The sequence below is a fragment of the Danio aesculapii genome, chromosome 1 (genome assembly GCF_903798145.1).
Source record: "Danio aesculapii chromosome 1, fDanAes4.1, whole genome shotgun sequence".
In the NCBI taxonomy this organism is placed as follows: domain Eukaryota; kingdom Metazoa; phylum Chordata; class Actinopteri; order Cypriniformes; family Danionidae; genus Danio; species Danio aesculapii.
Window position 1 is genome coordinate 39063182 of NC_079435.1, and position 27971 is coordinate 39091152.

General features: G+C 35.3%; 1 protein-coding gene across 1 annotated transcript in view; it reads left to right on the forward strand.

The window, feature by feature from the left end:
- The window catches only part of LOC130230848 (FERM and PDZ domain-containing protein 1), a 50353-nt gene extending 22500 nt beyond the window's left edge, over positions 1 to 27853 (forward strand). The window contains exons 5-17 of the mRNA XM_056460137.1: positions 1974 to 2076; positions 4875 to 4920; positions 6453 to 6557; positions 9999 to 10094; positions 12173 to 12298; positions 13485 to 13604; positions 14385 to 14521; positions 15777 to 15900; positions 16114 to 16206; positions 20125 to 20307; positions 20385 to 20529; positions 22708 to 23790; positions 23930 to 27853. Of these exons, the coding sequence (XP_056316112.1) occupies positions 1974 to 2076; positions 4875 to 4920; positions 6453 to 6557; positions 9999 to 10094; positions 12173 to 12298; positions 13485 to 13604; positions 14385 to 14521; positions 15777 to 15900; positions 16114 to 16206; positions 20125 to 20307; positions 20385 to 20529; positions 22708 to 23790; positions 23930 to 26586 (5018 nt within the window). The 3' untranslated portion in view covers positions 26587 to 27853. The remainder of the gene's footprint in view (positions 1 to 1973; positions 2077 to 4874; positions 4921 to 6452; positions 6558 to 9998; positions 10095 to 12172; positions 12299 to 13484; positions 13605 to 14384; positions 14522 to 15776; positions 15901 to 16113; positions 16207 to 20124; positions 20308 to 20384; positions 20530 to 22707; positions 23791 to 23929) is intronic.
- The last annotated feature ends 118 nt before the right edge of the window (positions 27854 to 27971 follow it).

The window sequence follows — 27971 nt, forward strand, 5'->3', positions numbered from 1 at the left end:
TACAAGGGTAACAGGCAGAGGGCCACTGGCCTTAAACTATAGAGTTAAAAAAAACTTGCTGAGATTTACATTTTATAAGATAAATTTTGATTACACAGCACTCAAAGCCTTCATAAAAATCAATAAAACAGCTACTTTGCATTAGCTACAAAACAAGGTTCCATTAATGCAAAAATAAAGGAAATTGTGGTAATACTTTTATTCTTCAAAGAAACTTCAGCCAGATCAAAAATGGTACCAATCAGGTACAGTTACATAAAAAACACCTGCTTTTACAATAAGCTTTAATTTCTAAACAATGAACAATGCTACTATATAGCATTTTTTTTAATTTTAACTATTTAACTAAACATTTACTAACAAATGGGGTATATGCACACAGACTTTTAAATTCAGTCCACCAGCCCCAGGGCTTTCGGTTAATTGTCATTCAACTTCATTCAAAACAGCAATAGTCACTGCCTGGCTGAGATTCAATATAAAGTGGGTATCAGACCAAACAAGAAGAACTGCATTAATTTATATTTTTCCACACCATGTCTTTAACATGTGGCAATTAATGGAGTGACTGCTAATGACGGCGGCTGCATTCAAACTGTCTTTCGTCTCTTTTTACGCTTTAACAACCAAATGGATGCTCAAGTCTGTTTAACTGAATATATTCGAATTACATTACAATATCGATGGTGAAAAAGGAACCTTATGAAATTGAAGATAGCCACATTAAGCTTTCACCGAATATTCATCATTAGCTGAAAATCTCAAGCTGTGCATATAGCCTGTTAAAGACTTTAACATTTGTTTATACACTGTGAACTTTAGCATTATTATAACAGTAACAGAAGTTTAAAATGTTGTATGAATAGTTCACTCAATTATTTTTTTTATTCTATAGTTTTTATTACTCTGGACTACAAAACCAGTCTTGTTTTTTTTTTTTTTTTGGAAAAGCCAAAATTAAAAGAGTCCAAATTACTGATTTTTCATTTATGCCAAAAAATCATTAGAATGAAACAATCATGTTCCATGAAGACATTTGGTAAATTTCCAACTGTATTTATATCTAAACTTAATTTTTGACTATTAATATGCATTTCTTTTTAAAGTACTTATAATATATGTACAGTATTATAAGTACTTATTTTGGACATAATGATATTCTCAATATTTTGATTTTTACATACTCCAAATATTCAAATAGTCATATCTTGCGTAAATATTGTCCAATACTATAAACGTACATCAGTGCAAAGCCAAATCATGTATAAATATCGATTTCAACAAACATCAACAGGTTTTGTGGTCAGATTTATTCATGTCATTACAATGTGAACATTTATTTCTCCAGCTCAACACAATAGATGTTTTTTTTATTTGATTCAAACATCATTTTTGTATTATTCATTTATTATATTAGAGTGAGTAAATAATGACTAAATGATCAATCTTTGGTTAGGCTGTCCCTTTAAACTATTAAATAATTAGAAAAATTGGGGCTTTCATGTAAAGTGTTAGGGTTTTGTCTATAGCAATTTAAAACCAGATTACATTTTATAAATGTTTCCTGATCACAGATTTGAGTGTTCAAACCTTTGTATTTGCTCCATGCACAGCAAAATTCTGGCTGAATGTTTTGGCATATTAAGTAGTGTCTGCAGGAAGTAACAGTGACCAGGAAGTGCAAAACAATATTACAATATATGAAACACTTTTACAAAGCTCGAGACAAATTTACATTTTAAAAAACATTTTTACCTATCATAAGATACAATTACATAGGAAAAACTATTTAGAATTGCTGAAGGCCTAAATAGCTGAAGCCATCTGGTTACCCTACAGCCAAATAACTAACCACTAACTAGAACAACATAAATGGTAAAATGGTAACTATAAGAATTTAGTTCAATAGGTGAGTTCTAAAACACAGATTGACAGCTGCAGTGTCATAAACGATTGCCTTTTTTTTAAAATAGGAGGCCCTGCTGATGGAAAACTGGTTCCTGGTGACCAACTTTTCAAAATAAACAACATTACTGTTGAGGATCTTTCTACAGAGCAGGCTGCTGACATCATCAGGTATGTTACTGTGTGTGTCTATGGGTGTGTCTCAATCAGCTCTCTTGTTTAATAGTAAGGGCACTGATCAGGGCAGTCAGACATCTTAGGCATAAACCAAAATTGAACAATGCTTTAAATGCACTGAAACGTTTACTCCATTGAACATAGACTTTACCTATATACTATAACTTCAGGTTAACTATGTTTGTATAACTGTTAAAAGCTATTAGTAATTACTTACTAGTTACAGTTTTTCCCAATTGTTTACACACATTTCCTGAAAGCATGTCTCATAATGTCAGAACTCTACACACAAATCACAAAACACACAAACATTGGGCATTCGTCTGCAAAATTAAACTTTACATTCAAAACAATGTAATTTCTTCTCAAAAGGGCATTTTGTTTTCAAATGACACACACAAACCATCACATGAATAGACATTTGTAAGAACCAGTTGATCACTGATGTGCTTAATGTAAAACACTATGTCCACTTCTTCTCCATTCATCATAATGACTTACTGTAAGCCTTTTTTGTTCAGTGTTACACTTTCTACAGACAGTACATAGGCCTACATAAGTGCATTGTAAAATATTTCAGAATATTGTTTTTATATAAAACACACAAATACACGGTACCAAACATATTTTACTGTATTTTTCCCACAAAACAGTGTACACAGTGTTCATCCCAACCAACACAAAGTTGCACATAACATGGTCTACATATACCATCAACAGATGTAGTTACAGAATACAGGTACAGTAAAAAAATTAGAAAAAAAAAAAAAAAAACAGCTATACTGCATCCTCTTTTCTGTTTTGGTCTGGCCAAGCACCAGGGGAAATGTTACCTTACATGGTGAATCCAGCCATGAAAAACATCAACTGCTATAGCTTGGAGAAGAGGTACACGTGTGTGTGGATTTTGGTCATACACTTTCCATCCCCAGGCAGAAAAAAAAATCCTCAATAAGATTGAAGAATGAAGAATATAGAGGGAGATAAACAACTGAAAAATGTGGGTGGGCAGTAAACCAGATGAGCTCCGATTTCTAAATTGCAATTATGTGAGACAGGTGTTTACCTATGTGATGATGAGTTAGTATGCAAAGTAGGGCAACTGACTTTACAATTCTGAATGACAGTGTGTTCCTTGTAAAAAATGTTTTGCATGAAAACTGTGCTAAATGCAGAGAATTGTGTGTAGTGTTTTGAAAAAGTGCGTTTTAAATCTGCAATGTGTAAAGCAGGAATTGTGCTAGTAGTTTAGTAGAATTGGTTCAGGGGGTTGGTGCATCAGTTACATGTTGTAGTCATTTTGTCTGAAGTACAAGTAATTGTGTGTAAACGACTAAGAAAAACTGTAATTTGTTAAAATCATTAGTAACTAATAAAGTTTGGCAAATAATAACCCTAACTTTTCTGATTTTGATTGTAATGCAATAATGTGCAGCTTTTGTAAACCTGCTTTGAAGCAATAATTATTTTGAAAAGCGATATACAAATAAACTTGAATTGAATAGAATTGAATTGAATTGAATTAAATTAAGGGGTGACACAGTGGCTCAGTGGTTAGCATGGTACAGGTGAATTCAATAAACTAAAATTGATCATAATGTATGTGTGTGAATGAGAGTGTATGGACTGGAAGGGCATCCGCTGTGTATCCGCTGTGGTGACCTCTGAAAAATAAAGCGACTAAGCCGAAGGAAAATGAATGAATAAAATGAATTGAATTGAATTGAATTCAATTGAACGAGTTCGCGTGGGTTTCCTCCGAGTACTCTGGTTTCCCCCACAGTCTAAAGACATGAAGTATAGGTGAATTGGATGGACTAAATTGGCCGTAGTGTATAAGTGTTTCCCAATACTGGGTTGCAGCTGGAAGGGCATCTGCTGCGTAAAACATATGCTGGAATAAGTACCTGGAGTAAGCGACCCCTGATATATAGGGGACTAAGCTGAAGGAAAATGAATGAATGGAAAGTCCTGCAATGCACCATGAAGGTCAGGGAGCATTGATACCCTCTGTGAGATCTGGAAGTTGCTGAGACATTTATTTCAGTATATTTATGTACTTCCAACTGAAACAGAATATTAAGTAGGGGGCAAGGCTTTCTTTTTGCACATCATTCCCTCATAGCAAACTTATGGTAAAATGGTTAGGAATATCGTGGCTGAAGCTATCAAACTGACAGGATCGCCTCTCCAAACACAGAGGCAAATGGTAAGACTTTGATTGAAGATTACCAAAACAAACCTTTTTTTTCAGCGGATTAGCTTGCATGGATTAATTGTTTACCTAAAGAATGATAATGTGCGCTAGCAAAATATACATTATAAACTTTTATTATACACAGACTCAAACAGAAGTTCTGAAGCACAAAAGTTGAACCAACTTAACAAACATGATGACACACAAAAGACGTATATATATATATATATATATATATATATATATATATATATATATATATATATATATATATATATATATATATATATATATATATATATACATATATATAAATATAATGTCTCAATATGTAGTGTACCAAAGACCTTACCAGTGAACGAATTTGTGTACACATCTTACTGATTCATGATATAGGGAGCTGATTGACACTCGCCCTATCAGAGACTACAAAACCAGCTATATCTGAGTGCCCAAATGTCCAGCATTACCCAGTATTTTATATTATTTTCATGTACCTAAATTTTATTAGAATTTGTATTTTCAGTGCAGATTTCTGAAACTTTAGCTTTATCTGTTTCACTAATTCACTGTACTCATTTTCATTTGTTTATAGAGAATGTCAGAACACAGTAATATTGACTGTCCTGAGAAATACATTGGTAAGTATATTTGTGCACACAGGCTTTCTCTCTTTCACTGTTCCATTGGGGCATGGGCAAGAGGATGTGGTGTTAGACTGCATTATGGCACCAAGTCGATATAATGACCAAAATGTAGGCTGCAAAGGACAGCATAGAAATAAATGAGTGAAGGAATGAATGAATGATTAAATAAAGTATTTAATAATAAGAAATAAACATTAAACAAACATTAAAAATATATATATATATTTGCATTTTGCTTGCTCGCTTATTATGTGGTATAATTTACTTTAAAGATGCTTTGAAATAATATTTTATGTTGAGTTGTTATTTAAAGTTGTTTTTTTTATACATTTAATTTAAAATAGCTTGAATACAATTACAACATTTTATTTTTGAAGCATTCTTTCTATTGTAAAAGAGCTCAAATTTGAGTAAATCACCTGGTTTATTGTGTTCATGCATTTAAATTAGTATATAGTGTAGGGCTGCACAATATATTGTTTCAGCATGATTATTGCAATGTGTGCATTCGCAATAGTCACATTGCAAGATATGCAATGTTGAGTCTGGATTATAGTTGAACAGAAGCTAAATAATTGTATATAAATATCTGTATTTATACAGAAATTATTCGATTTATGTTACAAGACAAAACTAAAACATTTGCTGACTTGAATTTTGTTTGTTTCTAGTCCAAGCTTTTACATTTCATAGCAAAAACAAGATTATTTTACTTACCCCACTGCAGATAATTTTGCTTGTTATAATGTAAAACCTTTAATTTTGGCTTGTTCTTCTAAAGTTTAAAACAAAACAAATATATATATATATATATATATATATATATATATATATATATATATATATATATATATATATATATATATATATATATATATATATATATATATATATATATATATATATGGAAGCAAGGCAAAGTAAGAAAAGCATTTTCTGTATTGTGATTATTCAATTTCTGTACCTGAAAACTGTTAGACTCCCCAGAAAACGGTCAAATAGTACCATTCAAACTATCTTTCTAAAACTGTATTCATATCACAATATTTATCTAAGAAAAATAAAATATCTCAATATCAGATTTTTCCAATATTGTGCAGCCCTAACATAATGTACAAACAAAACCAATTACCATGATATATACCATGAAAAGTCCATTATATTTGTTGAAAATGGTAATCATTCAGTATATCTTACTATCTGAAACCTATCTGTATCTATAGCTGATTAATATTTGACTTTGCCTCAAAAGATTATGTAATTTATTAGACTACTGGACAAATCAGTCTCAATGCACATCATCTCAAATATTATTTTAGTCATTCTAAAAGTCATCAAAATGTAATCCAAAAATGACCTCCCAGAACCTTCTCATAGACATCAGGCATCCTCTCAGAACACAAGATAACATGACTGCTTTTTTCAGTCAAATGCCAAAGCAATCCTGTATTTTTCAATGTTTGTTGATATATTATATTACTGATTGCTCTGTACTTTATGCCATAACTCTGTCTAATGTGTCTCAGGGACCAAAGTCATCCTTTATAACTCCAGAGAAGAGAGCCAAGCTGAAGTCCAACCCTGTTAAAGTGAGGTTTGCAGAGGAGGTGGTGGTCAATGGTCACTCACAGGTATGATGCATTTATTAATTTATTCTGTGCTATGGAGCATTCAAATTCGATAGTGAAAATGATTAATAAAGAAAATGAAGGAGAGAACATGAACAAATGATGCATATTGATTATAGAGAGGCAGTGAGAAAGGTAGGCTTTGGCAGTCTACCATGTCTTAAGTGAAATCTCAGTCAATTTATCAGTAATTTATTAATTATTCAATTACCCATTAATCATAATCTGTGTGCAGATGTGCTGACATAATGCATAATATAGCTTCAGCTGTCATTAAGATGGTGCATCCTTATAAAACTACTAACTCAAAAGTTCAAATTCTGAGTAAACTTTTTATTGATACAGTGTTCATTACCCTCAACTTAAAGGTGCTGTATGTACGTTTTTGACTCTTCTAAAGCATTAAAAACATCATAATATGTTTGTAGGTATTTACGAAACATGCCAAGAGAACAGCCAGTGTCCTGAGCTGCTTGTACTTTCAGCAGTCGCACTTTTTTCATTTATGTATTTTTTTGAGCATAGCCTCATTCTTTTTTTATTTATTATTTTGCCGCAGCTCCGCTCTTTTTATTTATTTTCTCTGCTTAATGAAAATCAGATGATTCACTACATTAATAAATCTGACATAACTTGATCAGAAATCTAAAAAGGGGACAAAAAGATTAAGCCGTCAATAGAAAGTAATACTGTGGTTATAAGAGTCTTGCAGATGACAGTGCAATACTTTTTTCTTCCACACGCACTGGCATAACAGCGCCATTGTGACACAGTGGTTTGCATGTTGTGTTACAACGCCGTCAACTGGAGTTTGAACCTCACCTAAGTAACTTATTTTTTGTTTTTTCTTCACTTTAAGTGTTAAGACATATATTACTGTTTGGGTTACTTATGTAGGTGTACATATTTTATTTTTTTTTTTAATGTGACCACCGTTACAAAATACTGGATATATATAAAGAATTTTGCACAGAATATATGATCAGATATTGCAGGAAAGGACATTGTGATGTTTTAAAGAATAGTGTTTGAGATTTAGCGACCCTTTAATGTTCTCATATTTATGAAAAACATTTGAAGTTCTAAAGCTGCTGTTTCCTTGAAAAAGATGTGATAGTGTCATTAGAAACTGAATTGCAAATGACCTTATTTTAATATAGTCAGTCGTGAACTGAGGTGGGCCGGTCTAAGGCTTAAAACTCCAGGGCTGAAAAGGAGTCCCACTCTGGCCCTGCATGTGTCCGTGACTGAAATGCGACCTCCGGTGGACAGTAGCAGACTCTGAAATGAGAGGCAGATTCAGAGTTCTATATGAGGTTATTAATTAACAAATAATATAAATATTAAAACTTAAACATTAGTTGAGCAGGTTACATTGTAACCCTGTGTCCTAACAACACTATTTGGCTGTTTGCACCAGACAAAACATGACAGAAATTTAAATAAAGCCATTCAAAAACACAGAATAGTGCACTCACTACACCCCAACAAAATGGTAAGGTTTATAATCTAATTAATACATATTAAACATCTTTAACATTATTAAATGTTCATGCTGAATCACTGATATGTGTTTGTTTTGAGTCACAGGTCATAAGTTCTTAAGTTCAATTTCAAACGGTTTATTTTATTTTCAAGATCTGAGGTAAACTCTCTGCAGCTGCTTTTAGTCGTATGGCAATAAATGCCAACTCACATTGTTAGCCTTTAACACTGAATGAAGCACATGAGATGAACCTGAGGTGATTGTCTTTCTCCTGTTGTTCAGCTTCAAGAAACAGAAGCCATTTCTAACATCAATTCAAGCTGTTGGTTAGCACAAAAATTCCTTTTAATATGAAAAATACTCCTTCTATCACGTGACGTATCTTTTATATAGAACAGTTTTATATAGATTTAAATCAGCCTTTAGGCTCAATTGTCAGACTCGCTCCTGTTGGTCCTCTATCTGGCAACCTGCGCTTGATTTTTTTTTAACCAGGAATGCAATACCTTGTTCAACCACTGTGTAAAAAACTTACATACTGCACCTTTAAAATAAGTAACAACTAATTAAGCAAACCTGTTACCAAGCACACCATAGGCCTGTTTACACCTGGCCACTTCATAAGGTTTTTTTCTGATCAGATAACTATGATTTTTGTAAACGGTTCCATTTACATTTGACCACATGAATGCATCTCCGCTAAATAAATATGATTCCAATTTTTAAATCCAGCATTATATAAGCACATTTAACAAGGTTACATCGATTATAACATCTGATACACCTGCCCCTTTTAATAATATTGTAGACAAGCATGCAATATGTCTTAAGCCGCCGTCACATTGCACTTTTTGCTCCATAGACTTCTATTCATACGCATGCAAATGAGACAGACCGGAAACGCAAGTTTGTCTGACTCTGTTGCAGATTTCAAGCTTGGTGAACTCTGACCTGCAAAATCACATTGCGTGACTGCATGAGACCAATCAAAGACCAAAACATGACCTCTCTGTATAGAAATTTAAAATATGGACCAATTGCTCGCTTTAATCTTTTTTTTTAATCTTATCCATTTTTGCAGCATGACCATGGCATTATTTTGTATACAAATTATTTTTGGCTGCAAGATATCATCACAAATGCTCAAGGCAGGCTCCTCAATTACTGTCATCTATTTTACCCATACATATGTGCAGGACATCATTCAAAAAAAATATTTTGGGGAGTTTACTATGTTAATACATGTACTCTCCCAAGCACAAAACAACTTTGTAAATGAACAAAAGGGTATATTTTTAAAGGATTTTTACTCTCCTTTTACAGAAGTAGAGTACAGTTTTATGCTGTGTCTCTGTTATTAATGCTGTCATTTCATATTAATTAATTTTCATTTTATGCTCAAAAATAAAATGAAACAAAAATATTCAAATCAGAATCAGAATCAGAATCAGAAAGGAAATATTTTTTAAATAAAACTAAAACAAACATCTCAAACTGTCAGCTGTGTCAGTTCATTGCTTATGCATTTGCGCTGTTATCTGGGGGTCATATAGCCCACAACATGTGTGCTATTTTTACAGTTTTGGGAAAGCAAAATTTACATATGTGGTTTTAATAACCAGATGAATATAGACCTGTTTAGTTTCCTCTGGAATGCATCCCAGACCACCTCCTGAAGTGGTTTGAGCGATCGGATTTAAAATCTGTCTCAAATGTGTTTTTTGAGGGCATTTATACCTGTCCCTTTCATGATCTAATAGCTATACCATCAGAACAAGAACGCATGAAGTGACTAGGCTCCCATATGACTAATTAAACAATAGTTTTGTTGAAAGAGGCTGCTGTTTAATAATTTAGCATATATGCTAACATTGCTATTAATATAATCTATTTTACATATTATATTTATAAATGCATGCCTGTTGACCTTGGGTCATATATTGATCTTTGACCTCCAGGGCAATTCTCTGCTGTTCCTGCCTAATGTTCTGAAGGTCTATCTGGAGAATGGCCAGACGAAGGCTTTCAAGTTTGAATCTAAAACCACTGTTAAGGTAATGTAGACATATTCACTATAAGTCACTAATGTAATGAGTTATGATGGATTTTTCAGTCAGCATGAAATATGGTTTTAAAGTACAATGGTCAAAACACACACACACACACACACACACACACACACACACACACACACACACACACACACACACACACAAACACACATAATTTATTTATAACATAGTCTTGTGTGAAAACAATTGTTTGCCCCTATTAATTAAACAATCCTAAAACAAAATGTATTATGATTTTTCCAAAAATATTAAGCAGTATATTTTTTTACTGTAATTATAATAATAATGTATCAGTTCAGTACTTACAATGGCTGCTGAAAATTCAGCTTTATCACAGGAGCAAATAACATTTTAAAATTACATTTAAAGGGGTATATTATGTAAAGGGACATATTGTGTTTGCATATTATGCAAAAATCACTTCTATAGGGGGCTTAATCACAATTGTGTGGCAACAGTGTGTGAACAGCCAGCAAATTAATTCTATTTTTTTACAATCACACTTCATAAAACAGTCAACACTTTGACTGCAAAAGCAGAAACACTTTGATTGACATTTTCTCTTCGTACAAGTCATCAGAGGGGGAAAGTCACGTCTATTAGGGATGATCTCTCCCTCATTAGCATAAACAGTCCTGAGTGAGAAGCAGCTGTCCACCATGTGAGATTTTATGCCAAATCTGCTTAAGATAATTTCAGTGACTAAGAGGCCTTATAAATGTGGAGTTTTAGAATGTACAAATGAACACTGTATTCTCCATAGACTACCTTCTTTTGAGCCACTTCTTTTTTACAGAGATAAAGTTAAGGCTGACTCACACTGTGCATTTTTTTTATAATTCTAAACGATTGTATCATGCCAGACTGCACAAACTTGGCTCCCATGTCACACTGTAAGATCTCAGCTTTCATTATGTCAGACTGAACGACAATAAAGACATGCCAACTCTGACCACAGAGTTTTACGTCATCCATCTGACACTTTCACTATCCGGCATTCCGAAATGATTCCCCACAGCAAACATAAACAATCTGTAGCAGCAATTTTGCACACAGCGTGTCTCAAAAAAAAAAAACAAGAAGAAAAAAAAGGTTTTGACATGTTCCTGTGGTCATTTGAATTGTCGCATGCATTGCGTCATCAGATTCGGCGTTCTTATTGGTTCTTGGATTGACACTCTGTTGTCACACTGCAGGAATGTGTCTGGGGAAAAATCTGATCACAACAAGCATTGATTGGCTGTCTGTGAACGTGTCAAACCAGCGATCGAAGATCACAGATTTAGTCTTTTAGGATTTCCCTGTTTTGTCTGAGATGACAAAATCGTGGCTGAAATCTCACAGTGTGAGCAGAACTTTAGTCCTGTTTTTGAATCTGCTGCTATGCTAAGGAATAGCTGTTAATAGCTCTGCCCTCTTTTGAAAAAAAAGGTCTGGGAGCACAATCTGATCTGAATTTGTAGCAACAGTCACCAAAACGGCACAGTTTGGATCAAAGCCTAAAAGGGTCAGCTTCAAAGATTTATAAAAAAAAATATTTATGTGCTATTTTGAGCTGAAACTTCACATACACACTAGGGACATCAGATACTTATTTTACATCTTGCAAAAAGGGGCATAGTAGGGGACCTTTAAATTTGTAATAAAATAAATGATTATTGCATTTATATAGAAAATTTTTATATAGGTACACTGTAATTTTATATATATATATATATATATATATATATATATATATATATATATATATATATATATATATATATATATATATATATATATATATATATATATATATATATAATTTAAAGTTTTAAAATCTAATTTTAATATGTGTATATAATTACTATTATTTTAATTTGTGGTTTTGTTATCCAATAAAATATAATTGGTTGAGGTGATCTTTCTGATCAAACTGAATGACTAAAAATTTGAATGGTAGAGTAAGTACTCTAAACAGGAAAATGATAATCATTCAGTATAATGTCATTTATCCTGTTCTGTGTACTGATGTCCTCTAACTTCACATGTTTAATATACCCTCTTTGTGTTTTCTCAAGGACATAGTGATGACTCTGAAGGAGAAACTGTCAATAACCCGTATTGAACACTTCTCCCTAGTACTGGAACAACAATACAGCATCAGCAAACTCTATCTACTGCATGAGGAAGAGATCATTCAAAAGGTACACATAAACACAATACAAGATCAAACCAAAATACACATCAGTAAATTAGGACTTATTCATCCTGATGTGGTTGCAAACCTGCGGGTTCTTTAAAAAATAAATTTGTTTCAAGATTATCCTGGTAACTTGTGGTGTTATCAAAGTGACAATGTAAGAATATTGGCTTAAAGTCATAAAATTGGTTCAAAAGATTTTCTGTAATTATTATTATTTTGTACTCCAGAAAACCTGCATATGCGCGCACAAATCCTTTTCCTCATTTACTTTTTCTACTTAGGTTAAAGTATATGAGGAGACCGGACATACTGTAATAGTTTTATACATTTAAATACTTTTCATTATTCAGTTTTATATTAATTTCAGTAATATTATTGACTAATATTCATATGTTTATATGATTTATAGAGTACTAAAATAGTTTGTAAAGTAATATTTTCAGTCTTTTAGTAGAAATATTAGACTTGCTTTGTTTAACTTGCCTATAAGTGCATATTACTAATGTGCTCTTTAAATAACAACAACAACAACATCAACAACAAAATATTGTCTAAACATACCTTGTTTTTATACCAGTACATTCACTGGGCATACTAATAGCGTGGGACAAGAAGTGAAACCGATTATTGTGTCAGACTGAAAACTGGGATTAAAAAAACTGCTTAGTTTGTGTTGCTTTGTGCTGCATTGCCCTGGGTTTATGATGCCTATACTGTTTCCTTACAAAGTGACTGGCTTAGCATGCATAAATCAGGATCATCCTGAAAAAAAGTTATCATCTGCAAAAGTTTTTAAAATTTAATTTTATCAATTTACAATTGGTATTTTCCTGTAAATGTACTTTTTATTCATTACATTTCTATTACTTTAATTTGATAGAATTGACAGAAAACACACATAATGCTATAAATTATTTTAAATTTCTATTTAAAATAAATGATTTTTGAATGTTCTATTCATTAAACAATCTTACATCTTGCAAAAATATTAAGGAGCATAACTTTTGAATATTCTTCATATCCCCGTGTGTTTCCTGCATGGAACACCATATTGAAGAGTACACAGTGACGTAAGAGAACTCACTCTTTGAAAGAGCTTAGTTAGTTCTTTCTACACATGTTTGTAATTGTTAATTGGCTCACGTACAGTATACTTTTTAATCTAATATACTCTGTATGTGTGACAGGTGGTTGAAAAGAAGGAGACACACGACTACAGGTGTCTGTTCCGTGTCTGTTTTCTACCCAGAGACTTTAAAAGCATGCTCATAGAAGATCCTGTGGGCTTTGAGTATCTGTACTTACAGGTGAGTATTTTTTTCATGTTTATTTCCTGCTATAACTACTAGTAAATGATTGTACCCCTTTAAGCAAATTACTACCGCTAATGCACATCCATCTATATTTTATAAACAGTACTAGAAATGATTGGCGTTAGATTGTTTTCTGAATATATGAATATTCATTTGTTTATTATTAGGAGTACACTTGTTTGCGTTTTTAGTGTAGACACAAGTGAATTCTTAAATTCGGCAAGAAATGGAAGTTAAATTTGTCTTGACTGAAATGGTTTCTGAAGTGATAGAAACTGATGCATGATTTCATCTTTTGGGAACCAATATCATTGGCATTGCTAAGAAAATAGAGGAAGATTTGAATGCCGGTTTGTACTAAGTTGTGAAGGATTACTATCAGTGGCGGATTTAGGCATGGGCAATTGGTCAGGGTGGCATCTTGCCGGGGGTGTCATGGGGAGTAGAGTTTGGGGTGTGGTATGTTGGTGCTATACAAGCTAGGACTGCCAGTAATTACTGTCTATAGGGAATCACAGTCAGCAGAATGTTTTCAAATGCATGGCGAAAAAGAAATGAGAAATGAGACATTTTGATTTTATGCCAGCTTTCATAAATACTACTTTACAACTTTAATAAATAGCTAATTGTAGCAAAGCTTTAATTGGAAAAAATAATTAAAAATAAGGTAAATATTGTTTTTAGAGTTAGTAGTCATTGTCATTAGCATTTATGTTATGTTATCTTCTAAATGAGTGAATAAACATGTGTCTATGTGTGTGTGTGTGTGTATAGAGTGTGAGTGATGTATTACAGGAGAGATTCGCAGTGGAGATGAAATGTAATACAGCTCTCAGACTGGCTGCTCTACATGTACAGGAAAAACTAGCCAGCAGTGGACAATCCCTTAAAACACCACTTAAAGCTATCATGTGAGTACACATGCATTAACATTATGCCAAACTGTAAGTGTTCATACTATTTTCAATAACTTAGGAAACCTTGATATTGCATTTGATTGCTTGTTATATTATTCAATCATTCATTTTCTTTTCGGCTTAGTCCCTTTATAAATCAGGGGTCACCACAGCAGAATGAACCGCCAACTTATTCAGCACATGTTTTACGCAGCGGATGCCCATCCAGCTGCAACCCATCTATGGGAAAGCTTGTTATATTATATTATATTATATTATATTATATTATATTATATTATATTATATTATATTATATTATATTATATTATATTATATTATATTATATTATATTATATTATATTATATTATATTATAAAATTAGTACATTGAAAATAGTGCTGGTCTAAAGTCAATAGCTCAGTTTTTTTTTGTTGTTGGTTTTTTTTTGTTATTTAATAAGTGGGTTAGGCAGGTCCAAACACATGTACACATTGCTTACTACACACACAGGGAGCTATAAATCGCTATGAATTTTTTAACACATATGTTTTAGGTCCTGTTCATCATAAAGTCCTAAATTGTGTTATTAAGACCAGCGCTTCCCAACAGGGGGGTCCTGGCCCAAAAGGGGGCCTCAGCGAGCTCTGTGAGGGGTCGCGTCATATTTTTAAAAACTTTTAGCACTGGACAATTAGGAGAATGATCATGTTGCCTTAGTTCATTTTAACATAGTAATGACCCAAGCATACTGGACCTCCTAAAGAAGCTCCAAACATTTCGGTTCGCAGCGCTAGCAAAACTGGAAACATGAAATGCAGGAAATACCAAGATAGTTACCTGAACTATGGTTTTATTCCACTTTCTTGAAGCGAAGAGACCCAGCCACAGTGCATTATCTGAGCCAAAGTTCTTGCTAACGAATGCATAAGGCCGTTCAAATTAATAAGACATTTGCTGATGATACATCCCAAATTCCTCAAGGTGTACCTAATACAAATGGCCTACTGATGTTTTGCTTTTATATTTTACATTAGGCTTTTATTTGTGCATAAATATATCTAGATATAGTAATAAACATACTGTTTGTTTGAAAACAACCTTTTTTGTCATACCTACTTATATAACTTATATAAGCGAAAATATAATTAAACGTGAAGGGGGCCTTACAATATTTTCTGGGGGAAAAGAGGGTCTCAGGCAAAAAAAAAAAAATGTTGGGAACCACTGATTTAGAGTATGTACTGTATGTCTGTATTTATTCTGTCAAAAGGAAGGAGTGGGGTATTGAAAGCTTTGTGTCCCACACTTTACTGCGCAACATGAGAGAAAAGGACTTGAAGAAAGCCATCAGTTACCACATGAAAAAGATTCTGTCTCAGGAGCCCAAGCAAAAGGTGTGTACATACATATGTGTTTTACTATGAAAATTGTGTGGAAGAATGTAAATCATAAATAACAATAACAAAAAAAACATTGATTTCTTTTTGGAAGAATACCATAGTGTTGCCATGGTCTGCGTGCACAAAATATACCTTTACAAAAACTGTTTCATTAAAGTACTGTTCCTATTAAATTTATTTATAATTGTTCCCACATGTTGTTCATAGGTGATCTCAGTGGATCAAGCTAGACTGAACTACATGAATGAGATGTCTGAACTCAAGTCATATGGAGGAAAAGCTTTTAGTGCCACTATGATGGTAAGAGATGTATTCTGCATCTTAATAGCTACTTTCAGGCATGAAATCCATTAAAGTGCTGTAACAATTTCCCCAGTAAATGTACATCACATTGATTCACACATGAAAGGCTTTTTTTCTGTCATCAGCTTTGGTACTGCACAAGCATTAATACCAAACAGCCATTTAAGAGAGTGAGAACATTGCAAATGATCAAACCAATAATCTCTTCATGGACACACATCATCAAAACGTGCAGTGATATTTGGTTGGTCTCACACGGGGCACCAAACCTAGTTATAGTACTGGTCTGAAATATTAACATTACAGCTTTTCTCGATTGCTTAAACACATTTCTTGAAACTATGCTTAATATTCTAAAACAGTAAACACAAATCCATAACCTCTCACCCAATTTTCCAAGCATGCTATTTTCAGGTAAAAATTAAGCTCTACACTCAAAACCATACACTCTTGCTGAAAAACCAAACTTTGTCCTCAGACATCACACACAAGGCCTCAAAAACACATGCTACAACAGTAACTGTGTTTCCATCCACATATTTTTATGTGTATTTTGTATATGCGCATAAAAAACGGTTGATGAAAAACTGCAAGATGCACATACATTTTGAAAATCCACTTAAAAACATATGTGCATAACTGAGTAGGATAAACTTTTTATTCGATATGGAAAGATGTGCATAAACTGCGATGAAAACACTTTTGCAGAACATATTTCAGTATGAGCATTAAAAAAGGTGATAGTATTTTGTTATGAGATCATGTGATGATAAAAATGTGCGTGAATGGATACACCAGCTGGCTGAGCACAATGTAAAACATCTGAATTGTTGTTTTGGTCTTTCTAAAATGCCTTAACTGATTCAGTATTAGTGTTATGATATTATTAATAACCTCCAGAATCAAGAGCGTCTGTAATCCACGTCTTAAGCCTTCAAACATCCCCACACACTCACTGCGTGTCAGGATTGCCTTCTGAGGCACAAGTAATTTATTAAATGAAGAAACAATTCACGCCGCGTCATCCGCTTTTACTGTTGATATTTGGCGCCAGTGAATTGGATAAACAATTATAATTTGATGAATTTGAAGTTTACGTTTTTACATTTTTAATAAAAATTTTTGTTTAATTTTAATACAATTATATAAATTTGAAGGAGTTTTTTGTCTGGCCAATAGGATGGATTTGTTTAAAATCAATTGCCTTGTAGAGCCACTTACTGTATTATCAACACAAGAAAGTAATAAATTTTATTAAATTAAGTATTATTAACAAAAGAATAGGCAAGGGTAATTAACAACTACTAAGTGGACTATAAATGAAGTGCATACGATTGAATAATGAAAGTGATTAATTTGGAAGCTGTATAAAGTTACTTGTTATTTTATGTAAAGAAAAATTGAGCCTAATGAGGTGAAATTATCTATAAGTGTTGATATAATCACGTGGAGGGCAATGCAGTGGCACAGTAGGTAGTGCTGTCGCCTCACAGTCCCCCACAGTCCAAAGACATGCGGTACAGTTGAATTGGGTAGGCTAAATTGTCTGTAGAGTATGAGTGTGAATGAGTGTGTGTGGATGTTTCCCAGAGATGGGTTGTGGCTGGAAGGGCATCCGCTGGGTAAAACGAATAAGTTGGCGGTTCATTCCGCTGTGGCGACCCCAGATTAATAAAGGGATTAAGCCGACAAGGAAATCAATGAATGAATAATCTAAATATCTAAATACGGGTGTAAATGAGGGTATAAAATGTGTTGAGCTTGTCTACTTTCAACCACAACCTTGTTTTGCCAGTCCTGATTTTAAGTCCACTGTATTTGATGTAGTTTTGCTGTTAGTAAATAATAATTGTGAATGTAATTTTCCAATGTCTCCTTTTGCATTTATATGTAAATTAAGCATCCTTATTTTACAAAATTAAATGGAAAGATTATAGAAGTCCTTGCATACACCTGCCCATACAGCCTACAAAATTTCCTACAAAGTTTAGCTCTAACCGTAATCAAACACACCTGCCTATAGCGTTCCAGTGATCTTAAACACACTGTTTATCATGTTCCTTTGTGTTTTATTAGTGTAGGAGCAAAACTCTGCAGGACACTGGCCTTCCAAGACTGAGTTTGCCCATCCTTGCTCTAATCCAGGGGTTCTAAATCTTGGTCCCTGGATTTTAGCTCCAACCCCAGTCAGACAGTCAATCTGAATAGAATTTGAAAATAGAATTAGTATGTCCCAAATTGTAGTTTGTTAAAAAGAGTATGCCAAAAGTTCCCAGAGGCTTTACTACTTTCGGCAAAAATATTAAGTGTAGAACCGTCCATACTCTAACTGCTAATATTGCCCACAGTATATTGCGCGTTGGACGTGAATTCGATTAGAACTACAAACACGGATGAATAGTGTAAATATACTATAAACATGATGGACGCGCATGGCCAACCGTCAAGTAGAGAGGCTTCGGTAAAGATGTTTGTATGATCAGTGTTGCCAGATGTAGCTGACTGATTCCAGCCCAAAGACAGTCGAAAAACCGATGAAAACCAAAAAGCGCCGCACAACAATCAGTAGACTATAATAAACTGTCGTGAGGCTGAGGAGCTTGAGATTGAGATGTTGTGTCGGGGAGGGAGATCACAAACGTTTCTACACTGTTCACAGCATTTGTATGTGAAGAACGGGGGCTATGGCATCTCTTTGGAAGATCAAAACAGGTTTATAAGGGCACACCGGGGCTGGCGGGCACGCCGTTGCAAAACCGCCCAAATTTTAACTAACCCGCCTATGTCATTTTTTACCCGCAAAAATAAAAACCGCCCAATCTGGCAACACTGTGTATGACTGTTAATTTATATCTAGCCAAATGAAAAAAATTTAAATAGTGTTTTCTGTGTTATATTTCATCTGCAACAACAATATTTAACTTATATAAAGACGTGTTTGGACATTAACATCTGAATGTATAATTATCCAAAGACCTGAGAAGATTTCCCTGCATGAAAGACTCATGAATGGCAGATTATCCTGTTGTTGCATCTCCAATAAGGTAGGAAATTAAATATGAAAGAAATGTGGATGATGTGTGGATGATTGACAGGGCTCATCACTAAGCAACATTACAATCTGTTAACAAGGAAGTAGTATGTCCCAAAGTTTGCTCTTCTATTACACACTCAAAATATATTTTTTTCCTTTACAAAAAAAGTTCATACTTTTAGGGCGTAGTATATGTATGCGAATTGGGACGCATTATAGGCTTTCTAGAAACATCCTTACAAGTGTGTTGGCAAGTGTGTTGGTGTACAGGCAAGTTGGAGCTAAAATCTGCAGGACACCGGACCTCCAGGACCGAGTTTGAGAACCCCTGCTCTAATCCCTTCAGAGAGACCCTCCAAAGGTATTAGGGCATAGGGATGACCCCTTCCAAATGGAACCCAGTGTGCGATTCACTGCTCACACCACAAAAATATATTATAATAATAAAAATCGCTAAAGATATCCAAGTCTATCACAACTAGTCCTTGTTCAAATCAAAGTTATTTTCTTTTTTGCATGAATGAAGATTCATTCATTCATTCATTTTCCTTTGGCTTAGTCCCTTTATTTTATCCGGGGTCGCCACAGCGGAATGAACTGCCTACTTATCCAGCATATGGTTTACACATTGAATGACCTTTCAGCCGCAATCCAGAACTGGGAAACACCCATATATATTCATTCACACACACATACACACACTTATACACTATAGCACCAGGAGGACTCCACACAGAAACACCAACTGGCAATACCGGGGCTCAAACCAGCGACTTTCTTGCTGTGAGGTGAAAAAATTATAAATGTTCAGATGAATCCTTCTGTGAATTTTTGCAAATGTCAGTTTCTCTGTTTCATTCGTTCCCTCTCTGTTTAACTAGCTGCAGGACAGAGAGTCAACGGTGAGTTTGTTGGTGGGAGCCAAGTATGGAGTCAGCCAGGTTATCAATCACAAGCTGAGCATAATGACAACACTCACTGAATTCAGCTGCATCACCAGAGTGGAATTATTACCTGAGTCTGACAGAGTTAGTCTGGTCAAGATCTACCTGCAGGATATAAAGGTATACGGTAAACATATTTCTACACGTTTTCTTTGTTCTGTTATTCTCTCTCATTGTCACACTCTTCCTGTCCTCAGCCGATAACATTGCTGATGGAATCAGTGGCAGCCAAAGATTTATCGTGTCTGGTTGCTGGATATTGCAAACTGCTTGTGGACCCCCAGATCTGTGTGTTCCCCTGGTCACCTAATTCAAAGAGTCACCGGATATCAGCTGAAGAGGGTATGCAGTCTATTTGTTTGTATACTGATTTGCTTCCATGCTTTTGGCAGAATCTGAGAACTTCACTTCCACTCCACACCTCTCACATATTCTGGATGTAATAATACTCTAAAAATAAAACATGCTATTAAGCAAGTTTCACACTTTTGAAAACAGTTTGTATCTTACAAGTGCCTACACTCTTCGGAAAAGTGGTTCTAAAGAGTACCATATTAGGGTTCTTCGCAATTGACATTAGAGTAATAGAGTAATAGAGTAATTAGAGTAATAGACTTTACTTCATTACTACATAGAGTAATGAAGGGAAACAAAAAACAGGAAAACAAGTGTGATCAAGATCATGTTCTAGTGAAATCTTCATAATCCTCCATGATGCCTTATGTCCATCATGAATGCGTTTTGGTAAAACTTTGGTGTTATTTTCTTCCTCCACATGATTTCACAGCATCCCAGCAAACAATGTTGTGCTTAATAGACATCTCATAGACATCTAAACGTAGATGGCCTGACTAAAACAAGGCTAAATTTGGGCTGTCAGTGAAAATCTAATAGAATAGCCCAAAACTAGACTAGTCGTCAAATTACATATTAGACAGACGTTATATGTGTAGTCATTCATTTCTGTTTATTTGATGACCAGTCTAGTTTTGGCCTATTCTTAGACATCTATAAGATTTTTACTGACAGCCCAAATTTTGCCTTATTTTAGGCAAGACTACTATGTTTAGACATCTATTAGACATCTTTTAAAAACAAAAATTGCTTACTGGGATCTAAAATACAAATGAGTTTGAAGTCACAGTGTGCCCCTTCCATTTGTTTAGGTAAAAAGAAGTATGTTTATGAAGGCCAAAGTTAGCATAAATGAACAGAATGCGATAGTTACTGTATTAAGTAGAAACAGTGAAGGATCATAAATACTACTCTGTTACTTACCTCAATTTAGCTCAATTGAATAGAGCTGGTCACATGTTCTATTAAACTAAAAACAAAAAACATGATAGGTGGAAACAAGTTAGATTTTAAAAAGTTGGAATGTACAGAATAGGGCTCCACCATATTGGAAAAATGTAACATTGCGATATTTTTTTTTTATTTTGCGATATGAATACAATTTCACCTCCATAAAATCTAATCTGCATCTCCATAAAATCTAATAAACAAGATTTAAAATTTTTGAGGTCTCCGACACATTTTTCGTTGTCTGTGCTATTTGCAGTGCATTTCTGTATTTGCATGTGTTGTGAGTATTTTCATGTTTAGTCAGAGATTAATGAATTAATGTTTACTATTTGCATCTACATAAAATCTAATAAACAATCTATAAACTTTTCGGGGACCCAGACACGTTTTCGTCGTGGTCTGTGCTATTTGCAATGCATTTCTGTATTTTCATGTGTTGTGAGTATTTTTATGTATAACAATCTATAATACAATCAAGAAAAAGATACAATTGAAATAAAGTGTTTTATCATTTACCGAGTCTAACAGTATTCAAGTACAGTAACTGAATGATTAAAATAATTCAATAAAATAAATTGTAGTTAAGGTCACAAATGGTACAATTTCTTATACCTGAATGCTTCTCAAATCATTATAAAATCTCAGGCATCAAAAACACATGCAAATGATCAATTATAATACAAACTCCACATTGCATATCCTGCGATGTGATTATTGCGAATGATCACATTGTGATATCGATGCTGAAACGATATTTGTGCAGCCCTAGTTCAGAAGTGTTAAGAAATAATACATTTACCTGTTGAGAGGATGTTGACTGTCTGTGTATTTGATGATCTCCAGAAAACCTTGAGGAAATGCTTTATCAGTGAAAAACAAAAAGATGATAAAGAACCCTAAACACAAAGACCCATTTCAGCTTAAACTGGTTCTTCTGGATGATACGGTTCTAAACAGAACTATAAGTATGTGCAAAGAACCATCTTTTTATAATGTTTTTGAAGACAAAATCACAAAATATATGACATAAAAAATCGTGACAAACACTATTGGAGCTAACCATGAGTAGTGAGCCAAGTCACTCCATTATAATAATTTAATAATTTAAAATAATGATACATAATAAAAAAGAAATGTCTCTGCGTGTTGAAAAGGTAAATTTTCACAATATGATTTTTATGAATTCTGTCATGTTCTTTCCTTCTTTGTCTATAGGATATGTGTCACACTGTGGTAGTGACTCAGAAGACTCAGACACAGATGTGGATGCTCTACTTGCTCATGTTGCGAGCACTACCAAAAGCAGCGCAACAGCACCAAGTGATAAACCGAGTGATAAACTACCAGAAGAAACTGAAAAAACACAGAGCAACATGGAAAAAGATGAAGAGGTGGAGAAAGGAGGCAAAGAAGAGGAGGCATTGGAAAAGAAGGAAAGACAGGAGGACAGAGAAACCATCAATGAATCTATAGATGATAATAATGAAAAGACAACAGAAACAAACGATGAGAGAGTGGGCACAGAAAAGGAAGGTAAATCTCAAGAGAATAAGCCTGAACACCCTCCGTGTATCATCATTGTAGATGACCCTTCATCTGAAGCATCTGATTCATTTCAAACTGAGTCACATTTTATGACCAGCATGTCCAGTGACTCTATAGATGCTTTGGAGGAGGATGATCTTATGACATATTTTTCTACCAGACACCCATGGCATTTACCAGTGAAAGACTCTTACCACTGTGAGGACCGCTTTTCACCATCACTGTCTCCACAGCAACAGATTTGCAAAGACTCTCAGTCCCAGAGTGACCTGTGCTCTGCTGATTCCCATTGTGAGCCTGATATTGACCAATTCTTTTGCTTTGCTGCACTCTCAAATATTGCTGAATGTCTACCTAGTCCCCCTGCAGCCAGCGAAGAGGAGGACTGTGAGGAGTCAGGTATAGAGAATGAAAACCATAAAAAGGAGTCACCTGCAAAATGTCCCGGAAGCACCCTCCCCCTTCCTGCAGACTATGTGTTCACATTTGAACAAGGAGACACTAGACACTACTACAATATCTGCTCCAATGTTACCCCTGACAGTGCCCACAGCCTTCCAAAACCTTTTTCTTCTCCAGATCCTACAGAAACACAACAGGATCAGGAAGGAATGGCAAGGAATGGGAAAGAAGCAGTGCCAATTTTTCAACCCCCACCAGGGTTTGGAGACAGCAGTTCAGATGATGAGTTCTTTGACGCTCAGGAAAGATTCACATCCCCGGAGGCAGCATCTTCTACTGCTATGACTAGAGGTATGACAAGGAAAATTCGTTCTAATTATTGGTATAGCAAATAATGTAGAACTTAAAGTTATTCATATGTAATGTTTTGTGTAGGATTGATGTAAGTCTTTGCTGAAAAACACTTATCATTTGTCTTTGCTGTTTACAGAAAATTCTGCAGACTCCAGCACCATATTAAACACACCACGCCTAGGGCAGATTGGCATCTGTGTCAGTGAACAAGAGGCAAAGGATTCGGAGAGGAAACAAAAGGAGGAAGAAAAAATGGTTACACAAGATGAATTGTCAAATGAATTGTCAAATTTCAATAAAAGATCCAAGAAGCGTCGCTCATTCATGGAAACTAATTACACATCCCTTGTATCATTCCCAGAGCAGGATCAATTAACTAATAGCTATGGAAACAGCATCCAAAACTGTGGCTCAATATTAGTCAACCATGGCACTGGGCGAATGGCATGTTTTGATGGTGGATGCTCAGATCAAGTTCCATGCCCAACAGTCTCATCCCTTACTGATTCTGAAGGAGAACCTGCACAACTGGAATCCAAACCCATTACCCCATCAAAAGTTAATGGATCAGGACCACATAATTCCACTGTTACACAAGTGGGATCACACTCAAACAAAGCCTACCAGCGCAAACAGCAACGTATAGAAATGGAACCAGATTCGATGGAGTTTAAATCAGTCACTGAACTTATATCTACTGTATCACCAACTATAATGGCAGTACGCTCCCATATGGATCTGCATGATAAAGTAAGCACCAGAAAACATGGCACAGGCGATGAGGAGGAGGGTGCAGTGGGAGGACTAGAGACTCTGTTTGGGGGCCACTTGTTCTTTGATATGTCTAGAAAAAAGTGTGATAGCAGCGTTTTATTTGGTCAAAGAGATGACCAGGTAACCAGACAAATGGAAGATTTGTTGCACGGCAGATCAGTGAACCAAAAGAGTAGCTCACTTCCAAGACTTGGCCAGATATCCCCATCAAGTTTACCGTACTTCCATGTTCCAAGTATATCGTACACCACAAGCCCTAATACAGACAGGGATTGCAATACTTTACATCTAGAATTTGGAATGGGAAAACACTCAGTGGAGCCAACAGAGAGAACCAGAAGCCAGAGCATGTCTGCATCTTTTGGTAGTGGTGCACCACATTGCCCATCCAGACATTTATTTTCTCAGCAAGTCAGAACACCAGAATCTGATGAAACTGACAATTCATGTGACCCTACTGTTCCATTCGAACCAGCTCAGAATTTTCTTCTTACACCTTGTTCATCAGGAATTCTTGGCCGACTATCTGCCTCAACACTGCGGGGAAAGATCCAGAACCTTCCCCTTTACTTATCACGATCCCAGGAGATACTAAATGCCAGTTCTAATGGCAATGGCAATGTTGAGCCTCTGCGAAGACTTTCAGAGTCCCAACTACAAAGAAATGAAGTTGAGGTAGCTAAAGAGGTAACTGAAGATGCAACTATAAATGAAGGTGCTCCTGAGGTCAAAGAGGTAAAAGTGGTTACCATAGTATCTGAAGAAGTGACTGAAGTCATCGAAGAGGTAAGAGAGGTCACCCACATTAGTCCACAAGCATGTGGACAGAGGAAAATCAAAAATGAACCTAAAGATCTTTCTGTAATATCCATATCCCCCTTTTGTTCCAATGCAAACAGCTCTCTCCAAATCAACCCTTCTTCTGTAGTAGTTACTACACAGAACCTAAATGGACCTTGGGGGTTGGTAACATCCAGTGGATTGCAAGGACATAGCCATTCTCCCCATAACATTACCCCTAGCTGTGGGATTTTCACAAACTGCCAATCCAAACCTACCATAGCTCAGCCACAGTCCTTGCTCAGTCCAAAACAACAAGAAAAACCAGACTTTAGCTGCACCTCAGTCCTGGCTATGGGTTGTGACACTGTAATGGAGAGTGCTGAGGCACCTTTAGAGGTCTGTCAGTCAGTATACACCAACTGTTTCAGTGGAGTTCTTGACAGTGCCAGCTTTGATGATGAACTCACTGTCTATGAGTTTTCCCGCAAAACCAGCCAGAGTGAAACAGGAGATGCAGTGCTGACCTCTGTTCCTCCTTCCTCCCTCTCTGCATCCCCTGCATCTTTCTCTCCATCTTCTCCGTTGCCCTCATTACCTCATCTAGTGCTGCCTGCTTCTTCATCTACAGAGCTCAACCCCCTTCTGTCTCCCTTGGATGCTTCTGATTGCTTCCTATCAGACCCTCATGAAGATATCATCACTTCACTGCTGACTCGTCGGTATTCTTTACCACCAACAGGATTTCTTTCTTTGCAAAGGGATGTGGATACTCTTTTATGTGTTCTTGCTGGTGCGATGAAGAACCAGGATGGGGTCCAAGAGCACCCTAGGGATACCTGTGTGGCTCACTTTTCAGAGAACAAAAGGCGGCTGCATGGGGAGGCTCGGGGGCTTTTAGCTGGATGTCAGCGTGTGGTCAGGGTTGGGCAGACGCCAGAGGAAACACTTCAGTCGCTTGCTGAAAGCTTCCGTTCACTGGTACAGCTGACAAGTGTGTGTTTATGTTTCTCCAGCTGCCAGCGGTGCAGGGAGCGCCATGCTCAAGCACTAACAGGACTAGCAAATGTTGCAAAAACTTATCAGGACTTTGCTCGGGCAGCAGAGCTAGTGGGAAGTGCTGCCGAAAGAAAGACTTGTCTTGAGCTCAGTATTAAGCTATTGGCCCGACAATGCACTGCATTAACATCCTCAGTCTTCTGCCTCACTCAGCTCTTTCGCACTCTCACTGCCCTTTGACCTTTGGACAGCTACATTGGGTAGTTCCCCCTCCCCTAAACTTTAAGAAACCCAAATGCGGTTTTCTCAAACCATCTTATGAAATACATTATATTAACACCAAGGCGGTGTCCTAAGATACTGGCATACTAGTAATAAGCATGCACTAATACATACACACATGCAGACATTGAAACATAAACCTGCCGTTTAAGTGTTTTGAATGGATTAGCCTAAAATGACAAATGTTCTGAGAAGGTAATTTCCTAACAGGGTTCTATAGAGCTTGTTTTACAGTATTTGTATATTGGGTAAAAGTATTTAGTATTGAATGTAATTCTAAACCAAAAGTCTTTGTACTATGATTACAGTAATTTATTCTACTTTATGAGGAAAGCTTAGACCAGGATTCTGTGTTACTTTATGAGGAAAGCTTAGACCAGGATTCTGTGTTGTGTATCTTCCAACATTTTCTTCTTTCCTTAAATTTGCTATCTCTTGCTTGCTTTCTCACTACTATTCTAACCAATGTTATGCACATTCAGTAAATTTTCTTTTGTCTGCCATGCCTACTTTCTTTTAGCTAATGCTGTAAACGTGTTCCGCAGTAATCACCTGGGTTATAAATGTTTACGAAATACAAACAACTGTTTCTTGAGTAGGCAGTAACGTTTTTGTGTTCTTTAAGATGAATATACCAAAGCCGATGGATGAATGATTTTGCAGGGTGAATGCAGATTTTTTAATCAACATCTGCATATTCTTTACAGTTATAGGTTTATTTATAGGTATATTACAAGAAGGTAGGTTTATTTGGATCATAGATGTGAAGGAACAATAAAATTATTTATAAGCTATCTATAATTTTAATATAAGCAATATAATTTTGGTGCTATTCGTTTATTTTTCAAAGACAAGTGATTTCTTTATGCTATTTCCTCCTAATTTTCCAGTCCTCACAAAACACTGCTCATATAATCACCATACAATGATCAAATTATTGTAGAAATTGTTTCAAATGTGACAGAAAATTACAAATATGGGTGTGTAAAATTGTCAAATGACTTAATTAGTAGCAAGGTCATTTACCCACCAGTACATGTGTCTGAATACCAAAAAGCTGCCATGTACTCTTTACTTGTAAGGCATGATGTAAGCCATAGACATACTGTATTTCTTGGAAATAGTGGGCAAGGCTGCATGCAGAAAATGAATGCATGATTGAAAGAGTGATCAGTGAGTGTATGAATGGATTTAGTTATGAAAACCAACATTGTAATGCAGTATTCACCCCATTAAAATGAATTCTAAATGACTGGGATGTATTTTTTATTCAATTTAAAATATTATCTTTCTTCAATAGAACCAGCACCTAGACAGACAGACGGACGGACGGACGGACGGAC